The sequence below is a fragment of the Salvelinus namaycush genome, chromosome 25, assembly GCF_016432855.1.
Source record: "Salvelinus namaycush isolate Seneca chromosome 25, SaNama_1.0, whole genome shotgun sequence".
NCBI classification, from domain to species: Eukaryota; Metazoa; Chordata; class Actinopteri; order Salmoniformes; family Salmonidae; genus Salvelinus; species Salvelinus namaycush.
In genome coordinates, this window is record NC_052331.1 from 7224953 (window position 1) to 7236962 (window position 12010).

Sequence of the window (12010 nt, forward strand, 5' to 3'; positions counted from 1 at the left end):
GTGGGAGAACTTGCACAATTGGTGGCTGACTAAATACTTTTTTGCCCCACTGTATATGTACATATTCTCATTCACCCCTTTAGATTTGTGTTAATTAGGTAGTTGTTGGGGAATTGTTAGATTATTTGTTAGCTATTACTGCACTGTCGGAACTAGAAGCAGAAGCATTTCGCTACACTCGGATTAACATCTGCTAACCATGTGTATGTGACCAATAAAATTAGATTTTAGCTCGATTTTCATAATAGCAAACTAGGATTGATGGGTTGGTTAGCTAAACTAGCAAGTCTGTTTGGTTACCAAAGCAACTACAGTAGCTATCTAGTAAACTTGCTAGATACTTCAGTGGATGTTGAATACATTTCTAGCGGCAAATGTGTTAAATTATAGCAATGGTCTGAAAGGGATAATCAACTCGGGGCTCTAAGCGTTCTCTGGAAAATAATGCAAAGCCGTAGAGTGTCAGTTCCACTTTTATACAACTGGTTACCAACATATTCAAATAATAATTTACATATTTTCAATAAAAATGTTTTTATTAATTTATTCATACTATTTCATCCTTCCACAAGATATAGTCCTGACACAAATTTACGGTTGCTACCCAAGCCGGCTGGTCATTTGTTCTATCGGTTTGGTTCCCAGAGACGCGACGCAGTCGTTCGTTCTAAATGTTCCATTGCCATACTGGCTGGCAGCGTTCTTATCCCGTGCTCGCTAGCTAGCCAACTACGACTAACTTACAGTCACGTCAAACAGTGCAGCCAGAATAACAACAAAGTAGCTGCAGTTGCATTTGTTTAAACTGTTTTCTAGTGACATTTATTTGGATACATCCATAGTTAATGCTGCACGATTTCACCTGGTGTAGAAAATGTACTCTCTCGTAAGGACACGGTTGTTCAGAGGAGCTAGCCAACAACACAGCTAACACAATCACTTCAAACTGAAGCTGGATAGACTGCAAACTAGCCACACTTCGTTTTGCTTGACCTTTTTTCAATTGACATTTCTTTCTATATGTCAATACAAATGATGCCAGGTGATTCATGATTTTGACTGGCTGAGAAACACTGCCTGCCTGCCTGTCTGTCTGGACACTGGCTGGAATGCGGTTTTAACCAATCAGCATTCAGGGTTAGAACCACCCATTGTATAAATGTATTTATGTATAGCAATGTCTCTGGTTGAAACCAACTTCCAAACTCTCTGTATGTGTTCTGTATGGTGATGGTACTGACGTCATAGCCTGGTAGATGGACTCCACTCCGTAACGCATGGCGAACTCATCCACGATCTCCTGAGGAGTCTCCTCGAAGTACACCTTCCACGCGTCGTCTCCTTTGGCATCAGGTATCTTCACCACACCACTGTTCTGCTCCTCTGTAGTGTACTGGAACAGGTGCTTCACACACAGCCGAGAAAAACTGTTAGAGGTGTGTGTGTGTGTGTGGGGTGGGGTTAGAGAGAGTGTGTGTCTGTGTGTGTGGTAGGTAAGGTAAGGTAGGTCTTACTTCGTGTAGACAGGTGTACTGGACATGGTAGGGAGCCACAGTCTCCTCTCCTTTGATCTCTACACTGATGTGCATCCGGATGGCTCCAGACACAGCCGACTTGTCTGTTCTCTTGTCTGTCAGAGGACACCAACACACTCACATCAAGACATTCTATTGGGTTGACTTCTAATGCCCTCTTCTCTTCTGATCATTCTTTCCTTCTTCGTCTGTCCATTTCCTTCATCTCTCTCTCTCCTCTCCCACCCCTCTCTTTCCCCAAAACTCCCTCTCTATCACTCACCCAGGTTGTACCATACGTCCATCTCGCCGCTGAGTGTGCGGACCTCGATGATGGTCTGACCCAGGAAGTCATCGGACTCCCGTTTGAACTTCTGCTTTACCCTGGACTTGATGTCATCGTCTTCATCCCACACGCGTACCTTGATCCGGTCCGACGAGTTGTGGCATTCGCTACGAGATGATGAAATGATGTCAGACTTAACCACACATAGCCACACAGACCGACAGACACACACTCGCTGTACTCACAAGTGGAAGTTCTCATCCCAGACAGGGTTGAGGTTACCATAGATGGTCTTGGTCCTCTTCTTGGTCTTGCCCACCTGAACTGTGACGTAGGGATCACTGGAGCCGGTCTTGTCCTTGGCCTGAAGGCCCTGTGCACACTGCACTGAGAGACAGACACAGGTCACACCATTAGACTCTGGGCATACACCACGCAGAGTGTAGTAGCTAAATGGTTGTTTCAGTCTCCTTACTTAAATACACACCAAAAACACTTTGGATAAGAGCATATGCTAAAGAAAGTACTCAAAAGCAAACATGTAAAATATAATTTTTTCTCTGCCGGGGCGGCAGGGTAGCCTAGTGGTTAGAGCGTTGGACTAGTAACCGAAAGGTTGCAAGTTCAAATCCCCGAGCTGACAAGGTACAAATCTGTCGTTCTGCCCCTGAACAGGCAGTTAACCCACTGTTCTTACGCCGTCATTGAAAAATAAGAATTTGTTCTTAACTGACTTGCCTAGTTAAATATAAAAAGGTAAATTTGTAAGTCGCTCTGGATAAGAGCATCTGCTAAATGACTTAAATGTAAATGTTTGGCAAAGGCAAGTCTACTGATGCACTGTTCCTACTGCCAGTCAGTAACCAACACCCCCTCATATTATACATTTAATCCCAACACCTACCAAATCTAATCTCAATCTCAATTTCAATCTCAGTCCTTGTTTTACCAGTCATGCTGATCATGGCCGACCACTTGGACGTCCCATCGAGCACGCTCTGTTTGATCTGCTTCATCTGCGTGGCGTGCGTCGCCTTGACGACACTAAACACTTCCTGGATGAGCTCGAAGATTTCCGGTTTGTTCCTCTCTCTGATCTTCATCCTGTCCTTTAAAACCATGATGATGTTCTGGGTTCGGTCCTCTGCCCCATGCTTAGAACTCTTCTCCGCTGCCCCTGGGAGACGAGAGAGAGGGAGGGGGAGGATAGGGGTTAGCATATAGGAAAAGAGCCGGAAGAAAGGAGAGGAAAAAGAGGGAAGAGAGAGAAGGGAGAGTGAGGCAATAAAAGTTAAAGGGCATGAAGGAGGGAGAAAGACAAGCAGAGAAAGATGGAGGGGGGAAAAATGAGGGAGAGAGAAAAGGGTATAGATCAATTCCCCCCCACTGCCACTGTGGCCCTTCATGATGAGTTCAGATTTTTTGTGGCCCCCACCCCAATCAAAGTTGCCCATCCCTGGTATAGATGGAGAATAGGAGATGGAGTGAGAAAAGAGGCAGTGACGGTCATTTGGGTAAACCTTCAGAGTAAAGGCTCCTGAGGAATAGTGGGGAGAGGGGACAAGTGAGTAATAGGAGATAAAAGAGACAGTAGCGAATTGAGCTAAAAATCTAATCTTGGGGAATGTGAATTAGAGAAGTAATAAGGATGGAGGGACTGAGTCCAGGAGTGAGAGAGGAGAAACAGAAGGGATAACAGCCCATTACACAGGAGATAAATTGAAAAGGAAGAGGGGAGGAGAAAGAGAGAGAGGAGAGTAATGGGTATGTATTTCTCTCTGTATGTAGAGAGTGTAAGGAGAAAATATAGTGCGTGTGTAATGTAAAAATTAGATACAGTAGTTCTACATAAAGTACCAGTCCAAAGTTAGGACACACCTACTCATTCAAGGGTCTTTCTTTATTTTTACTATTTTCTACTTTGTAGAATAATAGTGAAGACATCAAAACTATGAAATAACACATATGGAATCATGTAATAACCCAAAAAGTTTTAAACAAATCAAAATATATTTTATATTTGAGATTCTTCAAAGTAGTGACCCTTTGCCTTGATGACAGCTTTGCACACTTGGAATTCTCTCAACTAGCTTCATGAGGAATGCTTTTCCAACAGTCTTTAAGGAGTTACAACATATGCTGAGCACTTGTTGGCTGCTTTTCCTTCACTATGCTGTCCAACTCATCCCAAAACATCTCAATTGGGTTGAGGTCGGGTGATGGTGGAGGCCAGGTCATCTGATGCAGCACTCCATCACTCTCTTTCTTGGTCTAATAGCCCTTACACAGCCTGGAGGTGTGTTTTGGTCATTGTCCTGTTGAAAAACAAATGATAGTCCCACTAAGCACAAACCAGATGGGATGGCGTATCGCTGCAGAATGCTGTGGTAGCCATGCTGGTTAAGTGTACCTTGAATTCTAAATAAATCAGACAGTGTCGCCAGTAAAGCACCCCCAAACCATCACACCTCCTCCTCCATACTTCACGGTGGGAACCACACATGCGGAGATTATCCGTTCACCTACTCTGCATCTCACAAAGACCAGGCGGTTGGAACCAAAAATCACAAATTGGGACTCAACAAACCAAAGGACAGATTTCCACCAGTCTAATGTCCATTGCTCGTGTTTCTTGGCCCAAGCAAGTCTCTTCTTCTTATTGGTGTCCTTTAGTAGTGGTTTCTTTGCAGCAATTCAACCCTGAAGGCCTGATTCACGCAGTCTCCTCTGAACAGTTGATGTTGAGATGTGTCTGATACTTGAACTCTGTGAAACATTTATTTGGGCTGCAATTTCTGAGGCTGGTAACTCTAATGAACTTATCCTCTGCAGCAGAGGTAATTCTGGGTTTTGCTTTCCTGTGGCGGTTCTCATGAGAGCCAGTTTCATCATAGCGCTTGATGGTTTTTGCGACTGCACTTGAAGAAACTGTAAAAGTTCTTGACATTTTCCCAGATTGACTGACCTTCATGTCTTAAAGTAATGATGGACTGTCTTTCTCTTTGCTTACTTGAGCTGTTCTTGCCATAATATGGACTTGGTCTTTTACCAGATAAGGCTATCTTCTGTATACCACCCCTACCTTGTCACAACACAACTGATTGGCTCAAACGCATTAAGAAGTAAAGAAATTCCACAAATTAACTTTTAAGAAGGCACACCTGTTAATTGAAATGCATTCCAGGTGACTACCTCATGAAGCTGGTTGAGAGAATGCCAAGAGTGTGCAAAGCGGTCATCAAGGCAAAGGGTGGTGTAACGGCTGTCTAATTCCTCCTCCTCGGATGAGGAGAAGGAGTAAGGGTCGGACCAAAACGCAGAGTTGTTAGTGCTCATATTGATTTAACCAAAACGAAACTGAACACTTACAAATACAAAAAAACAACAAACGTGACAAAACCGAAAACAGTCCCGTGTGGCACGAACACTGACACGAGATACAAACACCCACAAAACACACGTGAAACCCCGGCTGCCTTAGTATGATTCTCAATCAGGGACAACGATTGACAGCTGCCTCTGATTGAGAATCATACCCGGCCGAACACAAAATCCCAACATAGAAAATCACACATAGACAAACCCACCCATCTCACGCCCTGACCAACTAAATAAATACAAGACAAAAGAAAACAGGTCAGGAACGTGACAGGTGGCTACTTTGAAGAATTTCAAATATAAAATAAATGTTCATTTGTTTAACATTTTTTGGTTACTACATGATTCCACATGTGTTATTTCATAGTTTTGATGTCTTCAGTATTATTCTACAATGTAGAAAATAGTAAAAATAAAGAAAAACCCTGGAATGAGTAGGTGTGTTCAGACTTTTGACTGGTACTGTATGTCAAAAATGTTTTGCTCACATACACATGGTTAGCCGATGTTAATGCGAGTGTAGCGAAATGCTTGTGCATGTGTTCGTGTGTGTGCACATGTGTGTTCCTTACTCTGCAGGCAGTCGGCATTGAGAAGGTCCTGGCACTTGTCGTGACATTTGACCCCGCACTCGGAGCACCTCATGCCCTGGCGGGCGATGCCCCACAGCAGCCCCTCACACTCGTAGCAGTAGGTGGGTGTGGTGGCCGTCCACACCTCAAAGTTATGGGGCGTGGTGCAGGAGATGGGGTAGATCAGAGCCTGTAGGGTCTTCTTGTACACATGACTCTTCTGCAGAAGGGATGGAAGGAGAGGGGGGAGAGAGAGAGCAAAAAAGAGAGGGAGAGAAAAAAGGCAGAGAGAGAAAGAGGCAGAGAGAGAGAGTGGCAGAGGGAGGAATATGGTATTAATTATACATGCACACTGCCTGATGAAGGCAGCTAGCTGCCAAAAACCTTGGTTGTTTAATAAATCAATTGCATTTCAGCAGTAAATAGTGTGGTCGGCTACATATTCTTTTCAAAGTGTTATGTTCCGCAGGTGAAAATTGCCCCTTGGTGATGATAATAATAAAGTTGATTGAAATGAGAATTAAACTGAATGGATATTTTTTAGCTGTGCTGAGGTCATAAGTTGTGTGACCCACCAGGTCCTCATTGCCAAGGGTGCTGCAGGCCATCGCCGTGGTGATCCCAGCCTTCCGAGCGTTCTGAGAGGCCATAGACTGGAGGGGGGGGGGGGGGGGGGATAGAGATCAAGAAAGGGAGGGAGGGAGAGAGAGAGTAAATGATACATTTAATTTGAGTCTTGAACCTACATGACCAAAAGTATGTGAAAATCTCATTCCAAAATCATGGGCATTAATATGGAGTTGCTCCAGCCTCGACTCTTCTGGGAAGGCTTTCCTCTAGATGTTGGGACATTTCTGCATGGACTTTCTTCCATTCATTCACAAGAGCATCAGTGAGGTTGGGCATTAATGTTGGGTGATTAGGCCTGGCTCGCAGTCAGTGTTCCAATTCATCCCAAAGGTGTTCGATGGGGTTGAGGTCAAGGCTCTGTGCAGGCCAGTCAAGTTCATCCACACCGATCTCGACAAACCATTTCTGTTTGGACCTCGCTTTGTGCACGAGGGCATATTCATGCTGAAACAGGAAAGGGCGTTCCACAAACTGTTGAAACAAAGTTGGAAGCACAGAATTGTCTATAATGTCATTGTATGCTGTAGCGTTAAGATTTTCCTCACTGGAACTAAGAGGCCTAGCCCGTACCATGAAAACAGCCCCAGACCATTATTCCTCCTCCACCAAACTTTACAGTTGGCATTATGCATTCGGGCAGATAGCGTTCTCCTGGCAGCCGCCAAACCCAGATTCGTCGGTCGGACTGCCAGATGGTGACGCGTGATTCATCACTTCAGAGAACGTGTTTCCACTGCTCCAGAGTCCAATGGCGGCAAGCTTTACACCACTCCAACAGACGCTTGGCATTGCACATGATGATCTTAGGCTTGTGTGCTTCTGCTCGGCCATGGAAATCTATTTCATGAAGCTCCCGACGAACAGTTCTTGTGCTGACGTTGCTTCCTGAGGCAGTTTGGAACTCAGTATTGCAACCGAGGACAGACGATTTTTACGCGCTATGCGCTTCAGCACTTGGCGGTCACATTCTGTGAGTTTGTGTGGCCTACCACTTCGTGGCTGAGCCGTTGTTGCTCCTAGACGTTTCCACTTCACAATAACATCACTTAAAGTTGACTGGTGCAGCTCTAGCAGGGCAGAAATTTGACAAACTGACTTGTTTGAAAGGTGGTATCCTATGATGGTGCCACTTTGAAAGTCACTGAGCTCTTCAATAAGGCCATTTTACGGCCAATGTTTGTCTATGGAGATTGCATGGCGGCGTTGCCCAATTTTATACACCTGTCAGCAATGGGTGTGGCTGAAATAGCCAAATCCACTCTTTTGAAGGGGTGTCCACCTACTTTTGTATATATAGTTGTAATTAAAGTATGGATATTATGTTTACAAGGGTTTTTGAGTGGTACTGTATATGTGTTGGTACAGGTACTCACCATGGCCTGTAACTGCATGACAGAAGTAGAGAGGCAAGGGAAGGGAAGGGGGAGAGGGAACACATGTCAGCAAACAAACACCATATCAGAATTGTATATAGCATATTGATTTATACTCATGTCTCGTTGAGTGGCATGTGATAGATGTTGATATACAATGTATAAGAAAGGGGAAGGAGGCAGAGGGTGTGTATGTAAATGAGTGTGTGTGTCTGTATTGTGTGTGTTAAACAGCTTTTAGCTTTTAATATATTCTGCCCTCTTCCTCCTTTTACGTACGTAGGCATCTTATTCGCTGCCTGACAGCTATATGACTCAGGCGGAGGATGCCACAGTTAGAGTCATGGCTATAGACTTCCTGTCACACCATCCCCTGCAAAATGGTAATCCCTCATTTTGTGCCATGGTTTCACAATTTCCCAGGACATTGTGTGTGATGTCTGTGGGAGGGAGCTAGGTCCCCAGAGTGCTGCAGAGGAAACTGAACAGACAGAAAGGCCAATAATGGCAGTAATGATTCCAAAAGGGGGAGGCGGGGTGGCATATGCCAAGGTAAAGTTGATGTGGTGTGTGTGGTCTCTTACGAGGTCTCTGACCAGGGTGGGGCCTTTCTTCTTGCGTAGGTCAGGCATGCTGTCGATGCTGTACAGAACCTCTCCTACCCTGAGCAGGTAAAACAACCTTACTGTTATACACCAGCCAACAAATATACTGTATACCCCTCAGACCTATATCCGCTGCTACGGATAAGTTTAGACGATTTTGTTGAAGTGAAATGATGATGACAAGGTGCTCCAGATGTTTTTTTATTATTGCTATTTACTTTTAAAACAGGACGATAATGTATGACTAATCTAATAATTATCCTATTCTATACATGAAGCCCTTGAGAGGGTGGTCACTTCCTGGCCATACACATTTGAACAGTGAAACCAAGGTGACCAAGGAGTCCCAAATGTCTATATGCAAGAAATACTCCACCTGAATGAATGAGCAGCCAGATGTGTATTTGGCTAACTGAGCGTGCATATATTGGGCTGGTTACTTTCAATGCAGCCGCAGTCACACTCTAAAATAAGGTCTGCCATTTACAAATGAGCTGCCAGTCCACTCAGGGCACCCAGCCCATCGGTCAATACACACTGGACTAGAGCCAGTGGATGAAACTATCCTCTATTTTAAGAGGAATATCTGAAAATGTACACTTTACAGTATTACATACTCACAATAGTGGCAATCATTTATTTATTGATCGTTGTACTACGCTAGTTAGTATAGCATTTACTGTAAGTATGTAAATCTCATTGTGGTAACTGCACTGAGCTGCCGTGGTAGAGTGGTAGTTACTGTATGTGATCTTTTATTTTGAGCAGTGATGGGTAACTCACCCTCCTTTACCAAACCACAAGGAATTGGATGTCTCTCCTCGTGCCTGGAGAAAGAGGGGGAAGAGGGAGAGAGAAAGAAGACCGGGAGTAGGGAGGGAGGGAAGAGTACAGTTATATTTGGGTGATGAAAATCTTTCACTAAACGTTTGATATCAATTTCCTCCATATGCAGAGCATGTCCAGAGTGCACCAGAGGACAGCATTTAGCTGGTAAATTCGATTTTTTTTTGTGGGGGAAGATGCCCCCGAGCCCCCTAACAGAGAAATCAAGACCATCTCCACCACTGATGACTACCTCCGACAACATTCTCAAAGCTGCACTATCTATTCATCTTCCTCTCTCAATGTCTTTCTTTTTCTCCATCCTTCTCTTTCTCTCTCCCTCCCACTCTCTCCAGCTCTTTCCTTCTGTCATAGAGCTAAATTAGACCTAATAAACTGTGAAATCACTTCTATAGAGACCTTCTACTAAAAAACCCATTCAGAACTCAGAACTCCAGGTGAGTGAACTCTGTCCAATCAATGACATAAATTGATCAATCAACCACAAAGGAGAAAAGAAAACCAGCCTTTCTTTGTCCCTCAAGGCCTGGAATTGAGCAGCTCTGCCATAGATCTATGTGTGTTATTAAAGCGACAGTCTATGATTCTGAAAACCCCCCCAGCTATATACTTCAAGGATCAACGGCTATACATCACTAATTCAAAAGTCAAAACACAGATCTACCAGTTCCAGACTGTAGCATTAACCGAACAGACCATCACAGCAATCAAATGTACTTTTCCCTCGTCACACACTCAGACTCCCATCCTCCAGCTCAGGGTCAGAGAAATACCATAGAGAAAGAGAGAGTTGTTACTCATTCAACCTTGGGATTCTGCCTCCCACATCCTCACGCTGTTTGTCTGGTTTTATTGAAAGCCAGATTGAATCTGCACAGGCCCTTCTTAAACCCATAGATTTGAAGAAAAAATATAATGAATAAATACTGAAAGGAAAATTAATTCCAACTGCATACTGCTTAAAAACAAACGGGTATAAAAAAGTTAAATGTTATTGATTGATTTTGCAAGCGTTCACTACAAAAGGTATTGATGGAAAAGTTTCTTGCCAAGTTCACCTGACTGTAGTTAACGCCTACGAGCTTGGAGATTGTTGAGAGATTGTTACAGTTATGAAATCATAATAATGAATGTGCAGAGTATTCAAACCATGAAATTCAAACAAATTAAACATTGTACAAGATAGCATAGTTGTCATGAAGTGAAATTGAAGATTGAAGTGAAAATGTATGTGTGCACCGCAGGACATTAACGAAAAATCATTGGCCAACAAGTCCACCATTCTCTTGAGCAACCAATCATTGTACCCACCTGTCAATCTGCTCCAATCATGGCCGACCAGAGTGCATGTGAGTATCGCTATGGCAATGACATGAAACTGGAAAGAAAACAAAGTAGTGGGCCAAACGAAAAAGGGGGGGAAAGCAAAGTGACAAAACCCACATAAAACATCAAAGCAAGTGTTTATTCATTCAATTAAAACAGAATGATTAGCAAAATGATATGTGAATAAATGTGAGCAAACTGATAAATCAATCAAACGAAACGTTCAAATCAAATGTTATAGCAGTCCCGTGAGACTGAAAGAGAGTTGACTGAGTTCTTTTCCATACTAAGGGAAAATGTGCACCACCATCTATAGAAAATGTATTTTCAGATCATTTAAAATATTGATTGCATGCTGTGAGACACATTAGGTCTGCACTGCGGTATCTAAATGTACTTTCAAAATACTCTCGGGAACCCATTCACTCTAGCGTTTGGAGTAAATAATGCATATCACATTCATTTTTCAAAGCTGTGCAGAAAGTACTTAGAGACTTTTAGAATGTTTCTGCTACTGTCCCCTCTCTTCTTCTCCACACCTGGATGAAGCGCTTTGGATGGGACTGGGGCTGGAAACAAGGCTGGTAGGATTGGAAACTAGGCTGGTAGGAGTGGGTTGGTAGACTAGATAGGGCCGGGGCTGAATTTAGGGCTGGCGTGTTAGGCAAGGGTTAGGGGATGGGGCTGGGGGATAGGACAAGAGGACCGTGGATAGGGCTGGGGTTGAAGTTGAGGTTAGGCTTAGGCTTAGGGATGTGGATATGACTGGGGCTGGATCAGGCGTAGGGACAGTAGTATAGGACTGGGACATGGGAACAAGGTTTGAGTGTGATACCTTACCTCTTGAAGCTGCTGTTGGACCTTGTCGATGATTCGTCGCCAGTTCTCCCTAGCCCTTACGGACGGGTCCACCGGCTCCTTGGGCTCCTCATCTACAGGAGGACTACAAGGATAAGAGCAGGTCTGAGAACAACTCTATATCTGGGGCCGAAATTGCCCCCTTGCCCCTATATAGTGCATTACTTTTGAACATTTGTACATTTCTCTACATTTTAGTCAGGTACACTATATATACAAATGTACGTGGACATCCCATAAAGTTAGTGGATTTGGCTCTTTCAGCCACACCGTTGTTGACAGGTGTGTAAAATCGAGCACACAGCCAAGCAATCTCCATAGACAAACATTGGCAGAGCCTTACTGAAGAGCTCAGTGACTTTCAATGTGGCATCATCATAGGATACCACCTATCCAACAAGTCAGTTCGTCACATTTCTGCACTGATAGAGCTGACCCAGTCAACTGTAATTGCTGTTATTGTGAAGGGAAACGTCTAGGAGCAACAACGGCTCAGCCGCAAAGTGGTAGGCCACACAAACTCACAGAATGGAAACGCCGAGTGCTGTAGCGCGTAGGGCGTAAAAATCGTCTGTCCTTGGGTGCAACACTCACTACCAAGTTCCAAACTGCCAATGGGAGC

General features: G+C 44.0%; 1 protein-coding gene across 1 annotated transcript in view; it reads right to left on the reverse strand.

Moving 5' to 3' along the window:
* LOC120020581 (protein unc-13 homolog A-like) overlaps positions 1–12010 on the reverse strand; it is an 87237-nt gene that overhangs the window by 14007 nt on the left and 61220 nt on the right. Inside the window, exons 12-21 of the mRNA XM_038964285.1 lie at positions 11371–11425; positions 9142–9185; positions 8338–8416; positions 6326–6403; positions 5751–5970; positions 2750–2977; positions 2046–2187; positions 1798–1967; positions 1515–1630; positions 1242–1405 (exon numbers count right to left, since the gene is read on the reverse strand). Coding sequence (XP_038820213.1) covers positions 1242–1405; positions 1515–1630; positions 1798–1967; positions 2046–2187; positions 2750–2977; positions 5751–5970; positions 6326–6403; positions 8338–8416; positions 9142–9185; positions 11371–11425 — 1296 coding nt within the window. The remainder of the gene's footprint in view (positions 1–1241; positions 1406–1514; positions 1631–1797; positions 1968–2045; positions 2188–2749; positions 2978–5750; positions 5971–6325; positions 6404–8337; positions 8417–9141; positions 9186–11370; positions 11426–12010) is intronic.